Consider the following 24,842-nt stretch of genomic DNA (forward strand, 5'->3'; position numbering starts at 1 on the left):
AGACATTATCCTACACAAAACAGCCATTTTGAGAACCGGCGTTGTACGCAGGTCCACTAATGCTCTGTCTATACGGCTACTTTGAATTCCCCCTTTTTTGTTTTATTGGAAGGCATAAATTATTTGTGATTATTTCATGTACTATTTAGCCTCCTTTTTGGGTTGCTGTCTTGTTTAATTGGTAGAACTTGTGCTTTCCTGAGTTGGAATGTTACGGATTAAAGTTGCATGCAAAAATCAAATGTGTTCATCTCAGCTGATGCTTCAGTGCAAAACTGAAAGAGTGCTGCACTGTTAAGACTGCCATCCGTCAACCAATATTTCTGGCCTTTGATTTTGTTGTGGAGCCTGCCTTTGGCAGCCTTGATTCCTAATTTTGAATTCAAATCCCCACATATGACTGGATCTTATGATAGTGTAGCTACTAGTGCAGCTCAGACTCTGGGTATTCAGCGATGAATGAATAATTGCTTTGCTACTTTTCAAATTCTGCTCACCATCAACCATGCACAAGCTCAGTGTGATGGAACACTATCACTGGCCTGAATGAGTTTGCACCAACTTGAGAAGCTCAACAGCTTCCTAGACAAAACAGCTTGCTTGATTGGCATCTCATCTGTCACCTTGAATCTTCATTGCTTTCGTCATTGGCATACTGAGCATTGTATACAAGATGTGCTGGAGGAGTTTGTTAAAACTCTCTATTGTCAGCAGTTTCCAATGCCCATAATTTCTCCTACCTAGAAGGACAATGGCAACAGATGCAAGGGAACACCACCTCCTTTGAGTCACACAACATCCTTCCTTCTTAGTTCAACAACAGACAAGGAATTCTATCTCCCTGACAGTACTGAGGTTACCTACACCAAATGGATTGCTGTTGCTTGATAGTGATCCCTCAGCAGTGAAACCCCTGCTTGAAGGCATTTGGGAATGGACAATACATGCAGTCCAGACTGATGACACTCATCCAAAGAAAACCAAAAATGGCTGTTCCTCAGTAGTACTTGTTTGACTGGGAAGGGTTCGGGTCATGCAGAGGTACTTTAAATGTAAATGTAAATATGAAGACAGGTTCTGTTATTAATACTTCATTTCATACATGCTGTTATCTCCTGTATCTATTCCTGGTATATAGAATGTGACCCCAGAAATCTTTCTGGCTGTCCTAAGAGGAGATGAAGATGCCGTGAAGGGGAAAGGCTCTGGTAAAGTATTAAAAAGGTAAAACGATAGTTATTGAATTCGTTTATTGGTTTGGATGGGTTCTTTCTTTTGGTTTAATTTGATAGTGCTACTAGGCTGAAGTAACAAATGAGAATTTTTTTTTAAACGGAGACCTCTTAAAAATTAAAAATAAACTTGAGTGATTTCTGTAGTTCTGTGCAACTGTGTGATGTATGGACAGAAATTAAGAAGCACTACTATAAACAAAGGATGTTAGATGCAGGATCTGTTAATTTTTTAAATAGGTTTTTTTTTGTTTAGCAAATATATGAAAGAATATGGGCTAAAGACAGGGGTATGGACTTAGTCAACAGATAAATCATGATTTCATTGAAAGGCTCAACAGGCTTGAGGGGCTGAATTGCCTACTGTTCTTCCTTGTTCCTGTATATTTCAGAATGTTTCAATATTTTTGTATAAGCTACATTATGACACGATTCATTCTCCTTCTAGATGTCACTTGCAGCAAAACCTGATATTGTAGCTGAATGCTAGTTTAACATTTGTAAATTAGCTTCTGCAAAGTTCTGATATGTTTAAATGGTATATCTACTTTTATATGTTAAAATGGCAGCCACAGGGATTTTTTTTTCTCAGTGTTCATTATTATTTATTCATGGGATGAGGGTATTGCTGGCTAGGAGAGCACATATTACTCATCCCAGAGAGCTGTTAATAGTCAGCCACGTTGCTGTGGGTCTGGAGTCACATGTAAGCTAGACTAGGTGAAGCTAGCTGTTTCCCTGTCTAAAGGACATTAGTGAACCGGATGGGTTTTTCCAAAATAATTGACTGTGGATTCCTGGTCATCATTAGACTCTTTAATTCCAGATTTTTGTTGAACTCCCATTCTGCTATGGCACGATTTGAACCCGGGTCCCTGGAACATTTGCTCCTGAGATGCTGCTTGGCCTGCTGTGTTCATCCAGCTTCACACTTTGTTATCTTAGGTTCTCCAGCATCTGCAGTTCCCATTATCCCTGGAACATTAACTTGGCCTTTGGAGTAATAGTGTGGTAACAATGCTACTAAGGCCATCGCCTAGATATGGTAGCGAATGTACCAGAAATTGTGCTCAGCTGTTTAAACATACATCTACCTTGATAGCTACAGTGGAGTTGACATTCTCCTTTAGCTGGGGATCGTGGTAGCTGGTGGTGAGTGAATTACTTATGTATACCTGGTATGATTTCCCTTCCAATAACTTTGTGATTAGCGAAAATGAAGTAATATAACCGGTGGCCTATTTGTTACTGCTGTGCCCATCTTGCACACCTATACCCCATCAATTCCTTACAGTCTACTTTAATATATTTTAGGATTTAAAGCAAGAATAAATTGCTGTAAAATGTTCTGTACTTTGAAATATGTAGTTGATATGTTAAAAAAGAAGCAATTTAATAGTTGACAGTGAGAATGTATGCTGGGTTCCTCTGAGTTTAAGACCATAGAAAATAGGAACAAGAGTAGGCTGTTTGGTCCTTGAGCCTGCTGCATCATTCAGTAGGATTATGACTGACCTGATGTTACTCCAGTTCGCTTTTCTGCCCTTCCCCATTAGCCTTAATTCCCTCACTGAGGGAGAATCTATTTCAGCTTTAAATATAAGCAAGGACTGTATGCCTACAGCTGTCTGTGGCAAGGAGTTGCAAAGACTCTCAGCCTTCTGTGAGAAGTTTCTTCTCTCTGTCAGTCTTGAATTGGCCCCCATTTATTCTGAAACTGTGCCTGAGAGGAAACTGCCTCAATGTTCACGCTATTAAGCCCCTTAAGAATCTTCTGTTTCATAGTGTTCCCACAGTGTAGAAGCAGACCATTCGTCCCATCAAGTCCACACTGTCCGTCCGAAGAGTATCCCATCCAGACCCACCCCTCTATCCTATCCCTGTATTTCCCATGGCTAATCCACCTAGCCTGCACATCTCTGGACACTATGGGCATTTAGCATGGCTGCCCCTCCTTGATGCAAATCTTTGGTAGCAGGAAACCAGAGCACTTGGAGGAAACCCATGCAGATGTAGGGAGGATGTACAAACTCCAAATGGAAAGCCATAGTGTAATTCAGGCCCTTCTCCCCAAACTGGTCCATGCTGACTGTGGTGCCCAATCAGCTAGTTCCAATTGCCTGCATTTGGTCCATATCCCTCTAAACCCTTCCCAACCACCTAACTAACCAAATGTTTTTTAGATGTTGCTATTGTACCTGCTTCGACCAAATTCTCTGGCAGCTCATTCCATATCTGCACCAGTCTCTGTGAAGAAGTTGCCCCTCAGGTTCTTCTTAAATCCTTGAACTCCTCACCTTAAACCTATGCCCTCTAGTTTTCAATTCCCCATCCCTGTGAAAAAGACACGAAATGTCAGTCTCCTACGTTAGGAGGAATAAAACCCTATCCTGGCCAACCTATCCCTATAAACTCAGGCTTACAAGCCCTGGCAACATCCCTGTAAATCTTCTTTGCACACTTTTCCCAATTTTTAATTATGTCTTTCCCATTAACAGGGTGACGACAACTGTATGCAGAACTCCAAGTGTGGCCTTGCCAACCGCTTATGCAACTATAACATAATGTCTCAACTCTGACACTCAATGTCGTGACTGAAGGCCAGCATTTTGTGTCTATTTCGGTGCCGCTTTCAATGAACATACATCTGCTGCCCTACCCTCGCCTATCTTCTTGGTTAACTCTTCAAAAAACTCTAAAAGATCAGACAGATGTGATTTCCTGCACATAGATCCATCCTGACTGTCCCTAATCGGACCTTGACCATCCAAATGTTTGTTGATCCTGGCTGTCAGTATCCTCTCCAATGACCTGCCTACTGCCGATGTCAGACTCCCTGGCCTGTAGTTCCCTGGTTTGTTTCTGCTACCTTTCTTAAACAATGGAACAACATTAGCCACCCTCCAGTCTTCCGGAACTTCACCAGGGGCTAAAGACGAAGCAAAAATCTCTGCAAGGGCCTCTGGAATTTCTTCCCTTGCCTCCCACCACATCTCATAGGCTGAAACCGAACCTGGGTCCCTGGTGCTGTAAGGCAACAGTGCTTGCCACTGAGCAACTGTATCACCTCAAATGAGACCAATTCGCATTCTTATAAATTCCAATGAGTACAGTCCCAACCTGTTTAGCTTTTGCTTGTAATAAAAGAGCTTTGTACCAGGGCTCATCTTTGTGAGCCTCTCTCAACTTAAATAAGTGGACAAAAGCTGCTCATAGCTCTTGCAGATGTGGTTTCCCCAGCACCTTGTACAGTTGCAGTAAGACTTCCCTACCCTTCTACTCCAACCCCCTGGAAATAAGGGCCAATATTCCATTCGCCTTCCTGATTACCTGCTTCACCTGTGCACTAGCTTTGTATTTCTTGCACAAGTATCTCCAAGTCCCTCTTTTGTTGCAGATTTCCAGAGGTTTTCTCCATTTAAACAATACTGTTTGTTTGTTCTTCCTTCTAAAATGAACAACTTCACATTTTCTCACTTAGTACTTCATTTGCCAACTTCTTGTCCATTCGCTTAACCTATCAATATCTCTCCTACTATCTCAATATGTCTCTGTAAACTGTTCGTATCCTCCCTGCAATTTTTGTTGCCACCTATGTTTGTGTTGACAGTAAATGCAGCTAGAGTACATTTGCCTCCCACCTCTAAGTCATTTATAGAGATTGCTGAGACCGCAAATGTTTACGCTGATCCCTGTGGAACCCTACTGGTTACAGGCTCCCAATCTGAAAAAGAACTCATTATCCCTGCTCGCTGTCCATGTCAATATACTACCTCCAACAACATAGGCTCTTGTCTTGTAACTTAACATTTTATGAGGCATCTTGCTGAATGCCTTCTGGGAATCCAAATGCAACTTACATACTGGTCTCTCTTTTTATTCAGTCTGGTTGAGACTTCCTGTCAAAATTCAAATAAATTAGTTATCCATGATTTCCCTTCATGAAGCCATGTTGATTCTCCTTGATTAGATTGAGATTTTTCCAAAAGTGCTTACTTTAGTAATTGATTCCAACAATTGATATCGGCTTATTGGCTTGTGTTTTCCATCTCTTCATTTTACAAACCCTATGTTGTATTTTTCAGAATTGAAGCTGTTGGATATTTATTTATTTACTCCTGCTAAATGACAGACTTGTGTGTTTTCTTATTCTGGAAACAGCTTATCTGACACCATGTAAATCATTTAGTTTGCTGAATTAGAAGTTATTTGAATGCTATTTTACGTATGTGATGCAGTCTTTTTTTCCAAAATATCTATTTCCGTATATTAGGTCTTTAGTTTTTATAATTTCTACAAATTGCAAAACTGCTAAGCCAATGATGAAGTCATTTTCTATTTCAAGTCTTATCTTGTTCCTTAGCTTTGAATGACTTATAGCCATGTGTGGAGTTCCACCCCGACAGGTGACTTGATTTTTCTTTATTTTGCCAGTGGCTCCAAGGATAATGTGTTTGTTTATTTTGCTGATCATGGAGCTGATGGGATATTGGCATTTCCTAATAGTGATGTGAGTACCTCTTCCAAAAGTACTTTCGTTTGAGCAGTTAGGTAGACGTATTTGTGAGAGGCTTCTTACGCCATCTTCAGTATTCAAGCGTTTACAGATGTTGAATTGCACAAATTTATTCCATTTTAACAGAATAAGTAGTTAATTGTTTTGATATAAAAAATCAGTATGGCCTATGTACCACTTTGACAGGAATGCAAAGCCATTAATAGTTGATTGTACAGGTCACATTTGCTGCTGAAGTTGTTCTAGTGCTCGTATCTGTGAATTCACTCTGCCTTTCTCGTTGCTTGTATGCATAAGGGAAGTTAACCATGCATGTAATTGTCCACATGTGACATAAGCAAATATATGTGCATAATCTCTGCCTTTTTTCCTCTTGGAGAAGCTAAGCTGTCAGCTTGTTATTCCACCTTTTTACACCCTTGTACATTTATAGTTTTTTTTTTAATTTTAAATGATCAGTAAAAGAAAACACTTCAAAGATGCTGTGAAATTCTCCTTGACGAGTGACGGTGCTGATATTAATGATTTGAAGGAGCTGGCCGGAATAGTTCAGGATGGTGATAACTAGTCATCAGTTGAGCCATGCTGTTTTAGTAATGAAGCAGGGTAGTAGCAGAGAATAAAAGGAAACTAAGAAAATCTGCGCTTTGGCCCCATACTGTGTGAGACATCTTGCCCCGTGTTTACTAAAATACACAGTTGACAGTTAACCTGTTGAGCCCATGGCGGAAACTGGTAGCCTTGAACAGACAATTCTCAAACTGGGAGACAGCTACCGTCAAGTGCTACATGTTGCGCAAATTTATCTGCTAGTGACATAACTAAGAGCTTTTGACTTCTGTGGCACATGTCAGCTCTGCAGGTAATTTTCATTATTTTCGGTGACAGCATTTTTCTCAAGACCATAAAATATAGGAGCAGAATTAAATCATCTGGCCCATCAAGTCTGGTCTGCCAATCAATCATGGCTGATTCTCCTCCCTTCTCACTGTAACCTTTTGGCTGAAGAAATTCCTTCTTATCTCAGTTCTAAAGTATTATTCCTTTGCTCTGAAGTTTTGCTCGGGCTCTAGTCTGCCCCATTATTGGAAACATTTTCTCAGTGTCCACACTATCCAGGCCTCCCAGTGTTCTGTAAGGCTCAGTGAGATTACTGTCATCCTTCTAAGCTACATTGAGGGCTCTGGGTCTGTACTCAACCACTCCTCATGACAAGTTCTTCATCCCTGAGATCATTCTCATTAAACTTCCTTTTGGACCCAAGGCCAGTGCATTGTTCCTTAGATATAGGGCCCTAAACCACACGCCGTATGCCAAATACGGTTTTATTATACAGCCTCAGTACTATACCCCTGCTCTTGTCTTCTAGCTCTCTTGAAATGAATGTTAACATTGCAGTGGCCTTTCTAACTGCCAAGTGAATTTTTATGTTAAGCTTAAGAGTGTCCTGAACTAGGACTCCCCTGTTCCTTTGGTGCTTGAGATTTCTGAAACCATTCTGCATTTAAAACATAGTGTATGCCTCTATTCTTCCTACCAAGGTGTATTCCATCTACCACTTTTGTCCAGACTCTTAGCCTGTACAAATCCTTCTGCAGCTTTTCTGTATCCTCAGCACTATCTGCCCCATAATCGACCTTTATCATCTGCAAATGAGGCAACAGTGCTCTCAGTTCTTCATCCAGATCATTGATGCATAACGTGAATAGTTATGGTCCCAACACTGAACCCTGTGGAACTCCCTGTGGTAGCCATCCTGAAAAAGACGCCTGTTATCCCTATTAACTGCCTTCTGTCAGTCGGCCAGTCCTCTATCCATGCCAGTAACTTGCTCCTAACACCGTGGGCTCTTATCTCATTAAGCAGTCTCCTGTGCGGCACCTTGTCAAAGATCTGGAAATGCAAATAGATCATGACCACTGGCTCTCCTCTGTGAAGGTAACAAGACAAAGAATTTAATGGTTAACTTATAACTCCATCAAGCTGTTTCTGTACTCTGGAGCACATTCCACCTTTGACTTGTCACAATTTAAAAGCTCTGTTTGTTTCTCTGTGAATTGAAACTGAAACTGATTTGCTCTTTTACTTATCTGTCCTACCGACATGAAGAAAGGTGTAGCTGGCTGTGCTAGATAATCTGATTCTCAAAATGTTTTCCTACCTTCAAAGTAAATTATCATACACTTTTTAATACAAAGCAGCAGTGTTTGTGTTTTAACTGTTTTTTGAATCTTTTATTTAATTCTTGACTTCTTCAAAATTGCTGATTGGAGCTTTGTTTTCTGCTTTCTTTTCAGCTTCAAGTTGATGATCTGCAAAGGACCATTAGATATATGCACAAACAAAAAAAATACGCAAAGGTATTTTAGAACTTGTTAGCCATGCCAGAATGTGAAGAGAGGAGTTTGTTGGTGAGACCTGATAGACTTCAGAGTGAAAGTTTGTTTCACCAAAGCTTAAGAGGAACTGTGGCTGTCTTAGAGAGATGAACCTTGAGACCTTGCCCAGAATATACCTGTTAAACTAAGACTAAATGCTGTCGGGTGGTGACGGAGAAATCACAATACTCTACCTTTTTAAGGAACATGTTCGGAACATGTTCAGAACTTGGCTGCAGCCTGTTGGAATCACCAGTATGTTCTGTGTGATGTTTATACCCCAAAAACTTTGGAGTAAAGTATTTGTCTTTGTGAGATCGGCAGCTATTTTATTTGTTAGTTCATTCATTCATGGGATGTGGGTGTCACTGGGCTGGACCAATATCTTCCCCAGAGGATAGTTAAATATCAGATTTGAAATCCAAAAGAAGGTAGCTTCCTTCCCTTAAGGACATTGGAGAACTAGATGGTTTGTTTTCCTGATAATTAGCAACAGTTTCATGGTTATTAGACACTTATTTCCAGATTATCTCTGAATTCAAAGTCTTCCATCTGCTGTGGTGGGATTTGAACCCAGTTCCCCAGAACATCACCGAGATCTCTGGATTGATAATGGTAATACCACTAGGCCATTGCTTCCGCTGAAACTGCATCTGTATGTGAACAGCTAACCATGAATCAATAGCTTAATATATTAATTTAGTTGTGGCTGGGCATCTGTACTGAAGGAGACCAGCAGTAACTAAATATAGTTGACAATTTCCATTATTTATCCTGAGATAAGATTCATTGAGTTAATATAATGTCAATGTTCTGCTGCCCTACAGCTGAGACCAATTGGGAGATTTTTCACAGTGGAGTTGTTTCAAGGTAAATTTATAGTAGAGGTGCACTATTTTGTAGTTTTTAAAAAAAACCCCTGAGGCACCATTGGTTCAGTATTAACAACATTTTTGGTTTTTGGATTACTCTACAGGTGTTTAGGCAGCAATTTGAAGCAAAGGACGGCATCATTTAATAGTTAGCTGTGAGAAGGAAAGAGTTTTTTGGGAGTAGATGAGGTAGCGTGAGAAACGGAGAAGGAGATTCCTGAAGAGGGGTAATACCCAAAATGTTGACTGATCCTTTCCTCCAGATACTGCTAGGCTCGCTGTGTTCTTCCAGTCTCCTGTTTGTCTACATTAGGTAAAGGATAATATTTGGTTAATAAATAAGAGTTTTGATCTTTAGAATTTTGGCTCATATTTCTTGCTATTCCAGTGACAAACAATTGGTACTTTAGAATAAAGGAAGAACCTTGGAATTGTGATAGATGGCAAATTGGCTTTATACGGTAATAAAATGTGAGGCTGGATGAACACAGCAGGCCCAGCAGCATCTCAGGAGCTTTTGTGCTCCTGAGATGCTGCTTGGCCTGCTGTGTTCATCCAGCCTCACATTTTATTATCTTGGATTCTCCAGCATCTGCTGTTCCCATCATCACTGGCTTTATACGGTGCCTGGTATTGAAATGGTTAAAGACACTTTTTAGTGGATTATTGTCAAACAAAACTTGAAATTAAGTAGCATAAAAGAAAATAGTATTTTTAATGTGCATATTTTAGAAACTGCAAGATAATTTCAAAGTTCAGGACATTGGTCAGTAGTGGACTTACTTTAAAACTAGGTAAAAGCAAAATACTGCAGATGTTGGAAAGCTGAAATGAAAACAAAGTGCTGGAAAAATTCTCAAGTCTGGTAGCATCTGTGGAGAGAAAAACAGAGTTAATGGTTTGAGTCCAGTGACAACTCTTTAGAACTCAAGAGTCATCAGGGTTCTGAAGAAAATATTAGTATATTGGGCTCTCTCTTTTTCTCTCTGTCTCAGACACTCACAGATACCAGACCCACTCAGTTATAGAGTCATAGAGTTATGTAGCATGGGAACAGATCCTATGGTCCACCTAGTCCACACTGACCAGATATCCAAAACTGATGCAGTTCCATTTGTCAGCATTTGGCCTGTATTTTTCTAATTCCTTCTGATTCATAAACCCATCCAGATGCCTTTTTAAATGTTGTAATTGTATCAGCCTCCACCACCTCTGGCAGCTCATTCCACACGTGCACTACTTTCTGCATGAAAAAAAATTGCCCCTCAGGTCCCTTTTTAAATCTTTCCCCTCTCATCTTAAACCTTTAGTTTTGGACTCCTCTATCCTGGGAAAAGGATTGTGTCTATTCACCCTAGCAATGCCCTTCATGAATCTCTATAAGGTCACCCCTCAGTCTTTGGCACTCCATGGAAAATAACCCCAGTTTATTCAGCCTGTCCCTCTAGCTGAAACCCGTCAACATCCTTGTAAATTTTTCCTGAACCCTTTCAAGTTTAACAACGTCTCCTTTATAGCAGGAGAGCAAGGCGAATGCAATATTCTACAAGTGGCCTCACCAATGTCCTCTACAACTGCAACATGACATCCTAATTCCTATACTCCATGCACTGACAATGAAGGCAGGCATACCAAACACTGCATTCACCATTCTGACTATGTGTGACTCTGCTTTCAAGGAACTGCGCATCCACACCCCTAGGTCTGTTTGTTCAGCAAGAGTCTGCAGAGCCTTAACTTAAATTATATAAGTCCTGTCCTGATTTGCCTTACCAAAATGCAACACCTCGCTTTTTGGTAAATTAAACTCCATCTGCCACTCCTTGGCCCATTGGTCCACCTGAATAGGATACCACTGTTCTTTTGAGAACTTTCTTCACTGTTGACCACCCCTCCATTTGGTGTCATCTGGAAACTTGCTAACCATGTGTCCTATATTCACATCCAAATTATTTATATAAATGATGAAAAGCAGTAGACCCAGCCCTAATTCTTGTGGCACACTGCTGGCCACATGCCTCGAGGTCAAAAACAACCCTCCACTGCCACCCTCTGTTTCCGGCCTTCTAGCCAATTTTGTGTCCATTTGGCTAGCTGTCCATGGATTCCAGGTGATCTAACCTTGCTACCAGTCTACCATGTGGAACCTTTTTGAACGCATTGCTGAAGTCCATGTAGATAATGCCTAACATTCTGCCTTCATTAGTTTTCTTTGTCACCTCTTCAAAAAAACTCAATCAAGTTAGTGAGACATTTTCTACACACAAATCCATGTTGAATATCCTGAATCAGACCTTGCCTTTCCAAATGCATATAAGTCCTGTCTCTTGGAATTGCCTCTAACAACTTGTCCACCACTAACAGCAGGCTCACTGGTCTATAGTTCCTGTGGCTATCAATGGTACAAATATCTCAGCAAAGGGAGCAGCGATCTGTTCCCTAGCTTCCCACGAAGTTCTGAGATATACCTCATCAGGTACCAGGAATTTATCCACCTTTTTGTGTTTTAAGATGTCCAGCACCCCTTCATTTATAATATGGACACTTTGCAGGATATCACTATATATTTCCCCAAGTTATGTAGCTTTCATGTCATTCTTCACAGTAAACACTTACATGAAATACTCGTTTTGTATCTCACCCATCTCCTGTTGTTCCACACATGGCCTGTTGACTTTTAAGGGGCCCTTTTCCCTCCTGAGAGGCTCTTTTGTCCTTAATGTATTTGTAGAACTCTTTCTTTTTTAAAAGAAATTCTCCTTAACCCTGTTTGCTAAAGCTATCTCACGTCCCCTTTTGCCTTCCTGATTTCACTTAAGTATAGTCCTACTGCCTCTTATACTGTTCTAGGCTCTCCCTCTCCCTGACATATGCCTCCTTTTTTCTTGACCACACCCTCAATTTCTCTAGTTATCTAGAATTCCCTACACCTGCCAGTGTAGCCTGTTGCACTAACAGGCACATAGTCTCTGAGCTCCCTTTCTCACTTTTGAAGGATTCCCAATTTCCACCTGTGCTTCTACCAGCAAACATTCACCACCAATAAATTTTGGATATTTCTCGCCTAATACTATTAAAATTGGCCTTCCTCCAATTTAGAAATTTAACTTTTAGATCTGGTCTATCCGTTTACATCACTATTTTAAAACTAATAGAATTATGATCACTGGCCCTATAGTGCTTCCCCCATTGCTACCTCAGTCACTTGCCCTGCCTTATTTTCCAGGAGAAGGTCAAGTTTTGCTCCTCCTCTACCACGTACATCCGCAAACTGAATAAGAGAATTTTCTTGTTGACATTTAAACGCCTCTCCATCCAAACCCTTACCACTGAGAGTCCCAGTCTTTGTTTGGAAAGTTAAAATTCCATACCATTACGACTATATTATTCTGACAGACAACTGAGATCTCCTTTACATATTTGCTTCTCAATTTACTGCTGACTATTAGGGGGCCTAAACAACAGTCCCAACAAGGTGATCATCTCTTTTCTTTCAGTTTCACCCATATCACTTAAGTGGACATGTCCCAGGAATATCCTCCCTAAGTACAGCCATAATGTTTTCCCTAACCAAAAAACGCCACACACGTCCACCACCCACCATCTTTCCTATAGCATCTATACCTGGAACATTAAGCTTCCAATCCTCCCCCTCACTGAGCCAAGTTCCTGCAGTAGCTAGGATATTCCAGTCCCATGTTCCCAGCCATGCCCTGAGTTTATCTGCCTTACCTGTCAGGCCTGTTGCATTGAAATAAATGCAGTTTAATTTATCAGTCCTACCTCATCATCCTCTTGCCTTGCTCTTGCCCGCTTTGACCATTTAACCTGCTCCTCTTCTGTCTTTTTCCAGCCTCAGACTTCTTTCTCACTGTCTTTTTGCCCGCAACCCCACTCAGAAATTAGTTTAAAGCTTCCTGAGTAGCATGAACAAAACTCCCTGCCAAGATACTGGTTCCCTTCCAGTTCAGGTGAAACCTGCATTTATGCAGGTCACTTCTAGCCCAGAAGAGATCCCAATGATCTAAAAATGTGAAGCCTTGCCCCCGCACCAGCTCCTCAGCCACACATTCAACTGCCCTAACCTCCTATTCCTACGCTCACTGGCGCATGGCACTGAGAGTAATCCAGATATTACTGGTCTTGAGGACCTACTTTTTAATTTCCTACATTCTCTCAGGAGAACCTCCTTTCCTTTCTCTTCCTACGTCATTGGTGCCATGAACTTCCACTTCAACATTTTGAGAATATCCTACATCCTCTCCCAGATATCCTTGACTCTGACACCAGGGAGGTAACACACCATTCTCATGTCCTACTGGTGGCCACTGAAACATCTGTCTCTGCCTCTGAGTAGAGACTCCCCCTACCACAATTGATAGTTTGCTACGTGACACGCTCCCCAGTACAGTAGAGCCAGTCTTGTACCTGAAATCTGACTGGTGCTACATTCCCCAGAGAGTTCATCATTCTCTACAATATCCAAAACCTACATACTTGTTTGAGATGGGAATTGCCACAGGAAATTCCTGCACTTCCTACCTACAGCTCCTACCTTTCCAAGCAGTAGCCCATCTACCTGATTGTATTTATGCTTTCCCTACTTTCCTGAAACTCCATCAATTACACTCCCTGGTTCCTGTAAATTCCTCATTGCCTCTGGCTGCTGCTTCAACTGATCAATACGACCCATTAAGATTCACATCAAAACACACTTCCTGCAGACATAATCTCCAGGATCATTGAAATTCTCCCTGATCTTCCACATTGAACAGGAGAAGCATGTTGCTCTACTGAAAGTGACCTCTGCCCTTGAACAATCTACTGAACTGTCAAAAACCCAGCGGTAGTACAGCCTTACTGCTCAAAAACACTGCTGTAAGATTTCTGCAGCACTTTCTGTTTTGATTAAAGTTGGGGTTGTACAGAGGACACAAACTCTGAGACGAAGGTTATTGAGCTGGAGAAGGTCAAGGTGAATTTGCCTGCGATAGGATGTTCTTGCCCAATGCAGTTATCCTCCCATAACACAAAAAAACTGGATGTGGATATCAAGGCATTGTGAAACTGAGTAGACATGTTACAACTAACCATTAAACACAAATGTCACATTCAGAGGCATATTATCACTCATTTTTTTTATTGGACTATTGGTTCAAACAGAGGAAGTAACAAGGTTAACCATTCATGACATTGTCTACATTTGACATAAGTGAATGCTTTCGCAAATTATTTTCTGCACGCACGGTTTTACGAAAGAAACAAAAAAACCTACAGCACAGGAACAGGCCCTTCAGCCCTCCAAGCCTGCACCGATCAAGATCCTGTCTAACCTGTCATCTATTTTCTAATCGTCTGTGTCCATTTGCTCCCTGCCTATCCATGTACCTGTCCAAATATATCTTAAAAGACGCTAACGTGTCAGCGTCTACCACCTCCGCTGGCAACGCGTTCCAGGCACCCACCACCCTCTGTGTAAAGGACATTCCACGCATATCTCCCTTTTAAACTTTCCTCCTCTCACTTTGAACTATTCCGGATCTGTGCCAGAAGATGAAGTCAAATAGGTTCTGAGTTTAGGCTACGATGCATTTAAGACTAAAGGCTTTTGGTGTCACAACTTTGTTCATTTGCTGCATTGGATCTCTTCTTTGTGAGCTCTTTATCTCCAAAAAGGAACCAAACCAATTAATTAAAATGGTGAAATAAGTTTTCTGTTTTGCTGAGGCACCTGTAAGGTACACATTTTATGCCAGCAGATGAGGATGTTTGAATTAAAAACTAGGTTTTTGATATTTGAGAAGTAGCATGCGTTTCCTGCATGTACAACAGAGGGTACAGTCAATAAATGTGACGCTGGAAAAGCGCAGCAGGTCAGACACCATCTGAGGAGTAGGAACGTCAATATATATCGGGCTGAAATGCTGACTTCGCTGCTCCCTGGATGCTGACTTGCTGTGCTCTTTGACCTACACATCATCTGTTGACATTAGCTTCCAGCATTTGCAGTCCTTACTGTCCCCACAACAGAGGGTATAAATGTTACTCCTCGTACAGCAACTTTATTTCTGGTTAGATCAGAACACCTAAAGATGATGCTAAAGCAAATTAGTATCAAAGACAATGATATTGAGCAAAGTTAAGCACTAGATTTTGAAGCACAAGGTTTATTTCCCTTGAGATTGCATTGAATTGTGAAGACCTTGATGATTGTATAGTGTCACTTGCCTTTTTTTTGTTAAACATCAGTCGACACACTATGAATGTAGTGTTCTGGTAAACCAAACCGCTTCCAATCACGCAGGTGCCTTTTGTGAACCATCTGAGCCCCCCCAGTCTTGTGTACTTGAAGCTGGTTGAATGTTTAGTTATGCTAACCAGTTGCCCAAATTATGCAAAAAATCTGAATTTAGTTTTATAGGTCATGCAGAAATGTAATAGAAATCTACATGGATTGCAGTGATGGCACACAGCTTAGTTCTGGCAGTTGTTCATTTTCTAAATGGGTTTTTCCTGTGACTTTGGAATAACTGCAGAGGCCAGCATCCCATCATCAAGGTCACCATTTATTTACATGCACACAGTGCAAAGACTGTGACCAGCCAGCCTCTAGAGTGAGGACACCTTCCTCATCTCCTGTTTATACCTGTCAGCCAGGGCTCCTGATTTGGGAGTGTTAACCTGGACCAATCAAGGATCTGCTACTCAATGGGATTCACCTGGCCTTGGCACGAATCACTACAGACTTGAAAGTAATGTGTAGTTTGGAATGCAGTTGACTGTTATTTTATGCTTGTGATTTATGTTCCACAGTTGCTACATGAACCTTCATTTTGAGTTCATTTCTTAAGTTCTGCCTTTGCTGAATTTTGATACTTACTTTTTTTTTCTATACCTCCAAAATCTTTAAAAAAAGGGTATTACTTGAAGCTGATTTCATTGTGCATTTGCATGTGTTAGGTTTAAGCCCTATTGGGTTTTGTTTAAAAAAAAAAAGTAGAGGAAAACAACATTCTCCCATAGAAATGAGAACAATCTGGAAAGTCAGTTCATCAGTGGTGCCAGAGAATGGAGTTGAGGCTGCAAGGCACTGAGTATTGAGAAATCATGTGGTTGCGTTGAAGTTATAAAGTCATAATGATTTTAACTTGCAGACTTTTTTTTTAAGTGTCTCAGGGGAGAGACACTAACAGGAAAAAAAAAATAGTGAACGCACACAAATTTGCCAAAATGAAACCAGTTGCTGCTGCATCTGTCTGGGCCTGAGCAAAATTATCTTAGTGTGAAGATAGTAACATCCCTTTTCTGAGGGCTAAATATTTTTCTGGATAGTACTGGGAGAAAGGAATTACATGGTTTTTTTTGTTTGTTTGTTTTAATTCTTTTCTGATATGTGTCATGAAATCTTTCCAACTTTTTGTCTAGTATAATGTAGTTCATTTGTCCTAGTTTTGATATTTGTGTCAAAAGTACGCTGGCCATTTCTTTTTAAATGTGTTTAGTAACTGACTTCCTATGGTCTTCTCTAACAAGAAAGTAAAGTTGGAATCTAAACAGGCCAGGTTTTATTCTGGAATCTGACGTGTCCAATATTAACATCAACTGTGATCATGATGAGCAAGGTTTAAGGATGCAGTTACAGGATTGTATATGCTAAGATTCAGTTTTGTGACTCAGTATACTTCTACAGATGGTGTTTTACATTGAAGCTTGTGAGTCTGGATCGATGATGATAGACCTGCCGAAGAACGTTAATGGTATGTAAATTCATAGGTTAATGTTTTATCTTGTGTGGAAACCATAAACCTCTGTACCAGAATGCTCCAAAAAAGTTTTCTTTTTAATAATTGTCAAATCATAAGTTTCCTAATGTTTGAAGTGAGTGTTTGCTTCTTATATTTTGGCATTCCAATCTTTTCCCCCAATGGATTTCTAATGGCTAATTAATGTGAATTCGGAATAACCCAGTGTTCTTGCTGAAATCAAGCTTAAATAACCCTTTATTTAAGCAACAACTAACATTAGCTTTGTTGTATTAGCTAAAGTACTGTTGTAAATTTTACATGCAGCATTATTTAACAACATTTTTAGCTTATGTGTAAACTGTAGATTTTGTTATGTTGTGTTACACAATGCTTTATGCATAGCATATTTCTTTAGTTGAACACCAAAATTGTACTCAACTAATGACGCACTTCACATACATCAGACATCTCTCCCTGACTGAATATGTCTCCAAATGATTTTTGACCGTTAGGAGCTGTTGAAGTGCTTAAGCTGTTGAACTTGCAAAATGTTCTTCCTTTTGCTTTCCATTAATGAGCCACGTCCAACCATGATGTCCGAAGAGACTTGGGGATTCGGGTGCATAAAATGTCGTTATGTCATTAAAATGTCATAAACAAACAGATGCAGTAAATAATCAAGAAGACTAATGAAATGTTAGACTTTAAAAGTCTAGAAGTATGAAGTACACAGATGCAGCACATGGCTCCTGTTCTGTAGCTATACAAATCCCCACTTGGAATACTGAGAGGATATGGACAGCATTCTTGGAAGGAGGAAAATATAGGTTTACAAGAATGATACCTGTACTTAAGGGTTTAAGTAATGAGCAGAGAATATACAAATCAGACCTGTTCTCTAGGATTTAGAGGGTTAAGGGGCATGCTGATCAAAGTCTTTAAGATATTAATGGGAAAAGACAGGAGATGAAGTATTTCCACTGGTTGAGGATTCTAGAATTGGGCCACAACCTAACAATTACAGCCTGACTATTAAGGAGAGATGCAATGTGGAGTAAAGTTCAGTGCAAATGATAGTACTGACGTAAAAGTTATTCCTGCTGTACATTGCGTGGAATACACTTCCTAGCCTTCCAAAATCATCAGTGCTTCCCTTTTATCAGAGACAAAAATAGAAATTTTGGAAAAGCTCAGGAGATCTGGCAACATTTATGGAGAGCAATCAGAGTTAACATTTTGGGTCAAGTGACCCTTCCTTGGAACTTCCTCAGACCCTCTTTGTCAGTCCACCTCCATATCTTCCTGGTTGCCCACTTCCCATGCTGCAGCCTGCATGAGTCACTTGGACCACAGCTAGGACCCAATTCCAGCAGGGTCTGGTAGCATCTATGGAGAGAGGAGCAGAGTTAACATTTCGAGTGCAATAAGATTCACCTTTGAATTTTGAAGCCCTGGAGAAAAGTCATAATGGATCAAAATTTTAACTCTGCATCTGTCTTCAAAGATGACAGCCAGACCTGCAGAGTTACTCCAGCATGTCCTTTTATAATTCCTTTATTTTTTTTACTCCAGCCCTTTACAATATAAGCCAATCTGCCATTTTCCTTCCTATTTGCCTGCATACTTGCTTTCTGCTGTTTGTACGAGTATGTCTGTTTCTCTGAACAACATTTACAAGTTTCACAACTTTTAAAAATGATGCTGCTTCATTTGCTTTAGCAGGAAAAATAACCTCCTATGATGCTCTTGCCCCTTTTCCCCTCTAAGTGCCTTAGTGTTTCCTGTGTTAAAAGTTACTGTTTAAATGCAAGTAACTTTTTTTCTACTCTTCACATGCAGCACCACTTTAGTAGATTGAAGCAAGAACTTAATTAATCTTTTTAGTAGCACAGTGCCATCTTTTGAAAATGTTGTTAATGTTTAGCTGTTTTAAGTAGGACCTGTATGGCTTTTCTAGCGTTTTTCCTTCAGTATTTGAATATTTCAGTTTTTAGCCGCAAATCACATTTTACCACCCCCCCCACACTTTCTTTTTTTTCCCCTGCATTAAACCCTCCTGTTCTGATTTCAGTATTCGCCACTACTGCCGCTAATGAACGCGAATCATCATATGCCTGTTACTATGATGATGAAAGGCAGACCTATTTGGGTGATGTGTACAGCGTCAATTGGATGGAAGACTCTGACCAGGTATGTAACAATACATTAAAATTTTAATGTTAAGCATACAGGTTGCAGAGTAGCTTATTTCTATTTGAAAGGAGAAGGAGGTGTGAACAAAGTGTTTAGCCATGAACTAGAACTGGTGTAAATGTTGGTCCAATGTAAAATGGTCACTGCCTAAAAGTCCCTGGCAAGATTAGCCCCATGCTTTTGTGTCCTGCTACAATGTAACTTAATGATGTGAGTATATCCAGGTAACCAAATTTGGTATTCCAACACAAAATTAAAGTAAAGGAATAATAATGTTTTAGAAGTATCGGGAGTTTCCCATTTTGGTGGAAAGACATGGTGAGATAATATAAACTAAAGGGCACAATTCTAAATGCAATGCAGGAGCAGGGGGATCTGGGTGTACATCTCTATATAAGGCATTAAAAGTAGCAGAGCAGGTGGAGAAAGCAATTAAGAAAGAATATATTATCTGAGGATTTATTGGTAAGGTCAAAGAGTTCTTGAGCAAGGAGTTATGCTGAACCTATATATGATTACAGCAATGAAAATCTTCAGTTCTGAAGATGGATGGGAGAAGTTTGGGCTCCTCTCTAAGGAGAGGAGAAGGCCGAGGTGAGATATGAGGAAGTTCTCAAAATCGTGAGGGGGCTGGATAGGGATAGGGAGAAACAATTCCTGCTTATCAAAGCATAAAAGAATCAAGAAAGAAGACACAGATTTTGAAGTGATTTTCAAAGAAACATGTGCAGTGTAAGAGAAAACATTTTCACGTAGTGAGTCAGGAATGCACTGCTTGGACATCTGGTGGAGGCAGGTTCAATTCAGACATTCAAGATGAAGATGACTTGAATATGAAAAATGAACAAGGTTAGAGATAATGTTCTGTCTAAAGCCGTACAGCTGCACAGTCACTCTGAAATTCCCCTAGGTTCTGCACTTGCTAGTTGGTGCTTCTACTCCTTTATGCTTCACAAGTCAGCAGCATTTCTGGACCTCCGAGGACCATGCACAAGAAAGGAAAAAAAGAGGGTGTACTGGTTACAAGGAAAAGGCAGGATATTGGCACTAATTCATGTACATATATATATGATCTGTACCGACTTGAACCGAACAAAATAAGTGACAGTCATTTTTGCAGCTTCGCTTCTCCGGGTATTGCCTTAACAAACCAGAATCGGCCTACCTAGTTCAAAGTTTTTAGTAGTTAATTGTTATTCATCATTAACTGGTACGTTCTCCTTGATTGTGCCTCTATCATCCACAGCCCACTGCCAACCAATCAGCGCCTTCATGTTTACAGCATAAGTGTGGGTTTCCCTTTTGTATTCATTTGTCCTGATGAGTACAAAAGCTTCAGCAACACTTTTTTTTTAAAATCTTCTCAGCAATACTCAAGTTCTATGCGACTAAGTGATTGCAACCCTTTGCAGAATGCTAATCATTTTGGCTGTTATTAAATTGCTTTAACTCAAAATTGAAAAACATCAAGAGTATACAATTGTGAAATGCTGATATTGCAGTTTCATTTATGACTTGAAGTATTTACACTGTAAATGTAGAAATTTGCTGTTTTTTTTGAGGATGTCAAAGTTTATACCACATCACATGCCTTGGGTACATTTGAAACCCAACTGGCTGCTGTGTGTTAATATGTGGAACTAGTCTTGTGGTATTGAAGAGATCTATTTCCATTCCCATTCTTTATAGGAGGACCTTAGAAAAGAATCATTGCACAAACAATTCAAAATTGTAAAGAGACGGACCAATACCAGTCATGTACAAGAGTATGGAAATCTGGTAAGAATATGAATTTATCAATCCCTATAATAGCATTTACTTCATAAGTTTAGGAGGCAGAGTATGAACTGATTTGCACAAGGGGGATATAAACATGTGAAATTGGAGAAAGTTGACCATATGACCCCTCGAACCTGCTTCCTTATTAGTAAGACCATGTTGAACTTCTTCTAAATTGATCTCACTTCCGCTGTAATTTCCCTTGGTGCTGAAAAGTCTGCTAATCTTCACCTTGAATATGCTGGAATATCTGAGTGTCTACAACAATCTGAGGTAGACAGTCCAAGATCCACAAAAATTTGAGTGGAAAATGCTTCCTTAACTTAGTTTTAAACAACTGAGCCCTTAACCTGAGATTACAACCTGAACATTCCCTCCCTAGTTTGGGCAAATAGCACTGGGTAAATTCCCAACCCCACAAACACGACTGGGGCGAAAGTGCCCTCAATGTTTTGTTTCTCACTGTGGGTAGTTTCAACAAACTATCTCAAGATGAGCTGTGTGAAATGCTTGCTTTGGTACACTGCCTTACCTTGTTAATTTCTCTTTAAACTAGGAACTCTTTCTATCTTGTTACATGTTTCTGAGAATCTCTCATTCTCACCCTTAATTAAATGTTTTTATCATTTTTTTTAATATTCTGTCCAATCTGTTGACCTACTACCTGTTTTTGCACCTGGTTTAACTTTCTTTGATTTGGATAGCATATTTAATATTTCGAGTGAACCACAGATGGTGGGTCTGTCCCTTGGAACATTTATTACTTTTGAATCTATTTACCCTGTGTATATTCTGCGTCTATATTAACCTGTTTTGTAACCCAATATGCTGAATCATGCTTTGATGTCTTCAAATGTGCCATTTTCTTAAAACAAATTTTAACAAATTGATGGGCAGGTGCGAGGCTTTTGAAATAAAAAGTTCAATCATTTGGCTGGTGCCACCAAGGGAAGTCTTTACTGTGACGTTGTGCAACAAGATAGGATTGATTAACAATGCCAGGCCTGGTGTAGCCTGCCCTCTGTTTGGCTCCAGAACATGCTATCTAAGAAACTATCCTGAAAACGTTCTCTGAACTCCTCGTCCAGACTACCTTTGCCTATCTGACTGCTCTAGTCAATATGTAGATTAAAATTTTCCATGTGCCATGATTTTTTGATAAGTTGCAATTATTTCTTCCTTTGTAACCAGTGTGGGACAGTTAAGGGACCTGTACATTGCTCCCACAAGTGACTACTTTCCTCGTTCAATTCTTGTTTCTGCATTCTTAGTTTGCTGGACTTAAGCATTCCCTCTCCATTGTGCTAATTCCATCCTTAGCTCAAAGAACCCCCCCCCCCCTACTATTTCCTACCTCTCTTTCATTCTTGAATGTCCTGTACCCTCTTATGGTTTACGTGTCAAACCATGTCTTGCCCTTGTGCTAACGCCAGTGACTAGTGGTCACAATTTCAAGACTCAGCAAGAAAGAAAGGAATGAGATGTTTGATAGGATTTGGAATGCATTGCCTGGGAGAGTGGTGAAGGCAGATTCCATCAGAGGTTGTAAAACAGAGCTGGATATGTATTTGAAAGTAATGAAGTTATAGGGCAGCGGAGATGGGGCTAGAGAGTGGGACTAGGTGGGTAGCTGTTTCAGGAGCCAGTACAGACACAATAACTCAAATGGCCTCCTTCTGTAGTGTAAAATTTCTGTGCTTCTATTTTCATCCCCTGCTTGCTGCTGTCCAGCAAAATTCGATGTAAGCTGGAGGAATAGTAACTCGGTGTCAACTGCCAGGGCTCAACATTGAGTTCAACAACTTCAGAATGTGAACACTCCTCTGTTTTGATTACCTCACATCCCCAGTGTCTGGTTTTTATGGGTTTGCTGTCACCAAAGCTGAACTATTTTCTACAATTCACATCAACTATTTAACGCCATTTTTAAAATCTATTTCTACATCTCCCTACCGCTATCAGTCGTCCCTTTTTTACCTTCCGAGCACCTACCTCCTCTATTCCACTTGTTCCTACTCCCACCTTGTCGTTTTTTTTTAATGCAGTTTATATTTCAACATCCTTCAGTTCTGTAGATATAAATCGTACTGGAAATGCTAACTGTTTCTCGCTCACTGCCAAACTTGCTGGGTTTCTCCAACAATTTCTGTTCTTTCATTTTAAATATCGTTAGTATCCCCAGTATTCTTTCTTAAGCTATGTCAGCCCTTTTATTCAATGCAAATTTGACCTTCACTCACTTTAAGACAACAACTGTACGCTGTTCAGATGTGTTCTCACCAAGACGTTCTTGATTGCAGCAAGACTTGTTCTTATGCTGCACTGTCTTTGCAATAAAGCCTTTGTACCATTTGCTTTCTAATTGCTTTCCTCTGCCTTCGTGTTAACCTGTTTTTTTTTTTTTGCCCCTTTTGTATTTGACAGCTAATTCACTCCAAATCCCAAAATGTACCAGTTTGTCACCTTTTCTTGCTCAAAATTGAAAAAGCTCTCCCATTTCCGTCCTTTCATTCAGAGTGATAATTTAACACATCTGTACTTGTACACTTCCTATTCAATCGATATCCATTTGCAGGCTCTTGGCACCGTCCTTAATGTTTACTTATCCACTGAGCTTTGTGTCATCAAACCTGGGAAAACCGCACTTGATCGCTTTGTCTAATATGGAATTTCAATTGTAGTTGCGGAAAGAAATAAAAATAAAACGGGTTTTCTTTTGAATATTGGTGTTCACTCGGTATGTTTCTTCGTGGCTGAAATGTAATTAACTCGAGAAAGCAGACAGTCAATGGATCTATGATTATTCTGCAGACTGAGAGCCCCAGTTTCCGTAAGTAGGAGTGTTACATTTGTTGATGATATTAGTTTTGCATGGCCAGTATTTTCAAACTTGTGACATATTGGTGCTTTTCCTGCCGCTGCTTTAAATTAGAGATGACTGAAAACAGAAGGATCAGTTCTGAGCCTTGCACTTTTAAAAGGTGCCTGGATTCCTTTGTAGTGACAGTCTAAATGAAAATTAATAATTGGCTCTAAAATAGCCAGCCCTGCTATTAGTTTGAACATGATCATTTTCTCACGAGGGTCAGACTTTGCATTTGTGGCCATGATGTCTGCGCCAGTGCATGTGCCACCTCTTCTCAATTCTGATCTGAAGTTAGAATACAGAATTATTGAAGCAATCACCCTCACCATTTCAACAAGAAAATATCGAGCAGTCTGATATTTTCTGATGTAATCTGTTTCTAAAGTTACAACTAAATCAGCAATGGAAAATGGATATGTCAGCATTTTTTATTCAAAAAATAACCTTGAGTTTAAGTATCATCCTTCATTTTAAAAAGTAATTATTGAAAAGTTGTGATGCATGTAAATGCTGCCGTATTTGGATGCCAGAATTCTTAAAATAATAACTACCAATTATTCACAGAGAAATAAGTAACTTGTGGATTTTAACGGATTACCTTCATTTCCTTTTAGCTGGGATCATAATTCTTGGTGGCAGGTAGAGAGTCTTATTTAATCCAGAAAGCAGAATGTTCCAAAGTGCAGCACTCGCTGAGTACTGTTTTAATGTATGATGTGTAGATTTTGGTCAGGTTCTGGAATGACACCTGACTGCGCACACGTTGTGACTCTCAGACAAGAATATTAACACTAAATGAAGCTCACACTGTTGCAAGCTGCACGTTTAAAGGTAATTTTAAATATGGAAGTCTTATCATATTTGTTTTCCCACTTCCCAGACACTTTCGCACATGAAACTGAATGCATTCCAGGGCTCAAAGAAGGTTGACCTCTATGCAACCCAGCCTCGGGTCAATATTGTGGATGCTGTACCAAGTCCTGATGTTCCTCTTGCCATTCTTAAACAGAAATATATGGCAACAAACGATATTAAGATGGGTCAGAAGCTCCTTTCAGAGATCAATGCACTTCTGGAGGTGAGCAGAGCGTAGCAAAAAGTCATCTAATCAAAAATTCCTTCCTTTTTCTCCCTGCAATTAAGGAATCTGGGAAATGGCTGAGAGGTTGAATAATTAATCTGAAGAGCACTCCATCTAGTGATAATTACATTCATATTCTTCTAGCAACAAGAGTCTCTAGATTTAAAAAAAAGTGACTAG

At 40.0% G+C, this 24,842-nt stretch overlaps 1 protein-coding gene across 1 annotated transcript in view; it reads left to right on the plus strand.

The window, feature by feature from the left end:
• Nucleotides 1-24,842, plus strand: part of lgmn (legumain) — a 35,770-nt gene that overhangs the window by 5,120 nt on the left and 5,808 nt on the right. Inside the window, exons 4-10 of the mRNA XM_048538142.2 lie at nt 1,139-1,224; nt 5,667-5,742; nt 8,046-8,108; nt 16,689-16,755; nt 18,815-18,933; nt 20,626-20,715; nt 24,462-24,659. Coding sequence (XP_048394099.2) covers nt 1,139-1,224; nt 5,667-5,742; nt 8,046-8,108; nt 16,689-16,755; nt 18,815-18,933; nt 20,626-20,715; nt 24,462-24,659 — 699 coding nt within the window. The remainder of the gene's footprint in view (nt 1-1,138; nt 1,225-5,666; nt 5,743-8,045; nt 8,109-16,688; nt 16,756-18,814; nt 18,934-20,625; nt 20,716-24,461; nt 24,660-24,842) is intronic.

This window comes from Stegostoma tigrinum, chromosome 10, assembly GCF_030684315.1.
Source record: "Stegostoma tigrinum isolate sSteTig4 chromosome 10, sSteTig4.hap1, whole genome shotgun sequence".
NCBI lineage: Eukaryota > Metazoa > Chordata > Chondrichthyes > Orectolobiformes > Stegostomatidae > Stegostoma > Stegostoma tigrinum.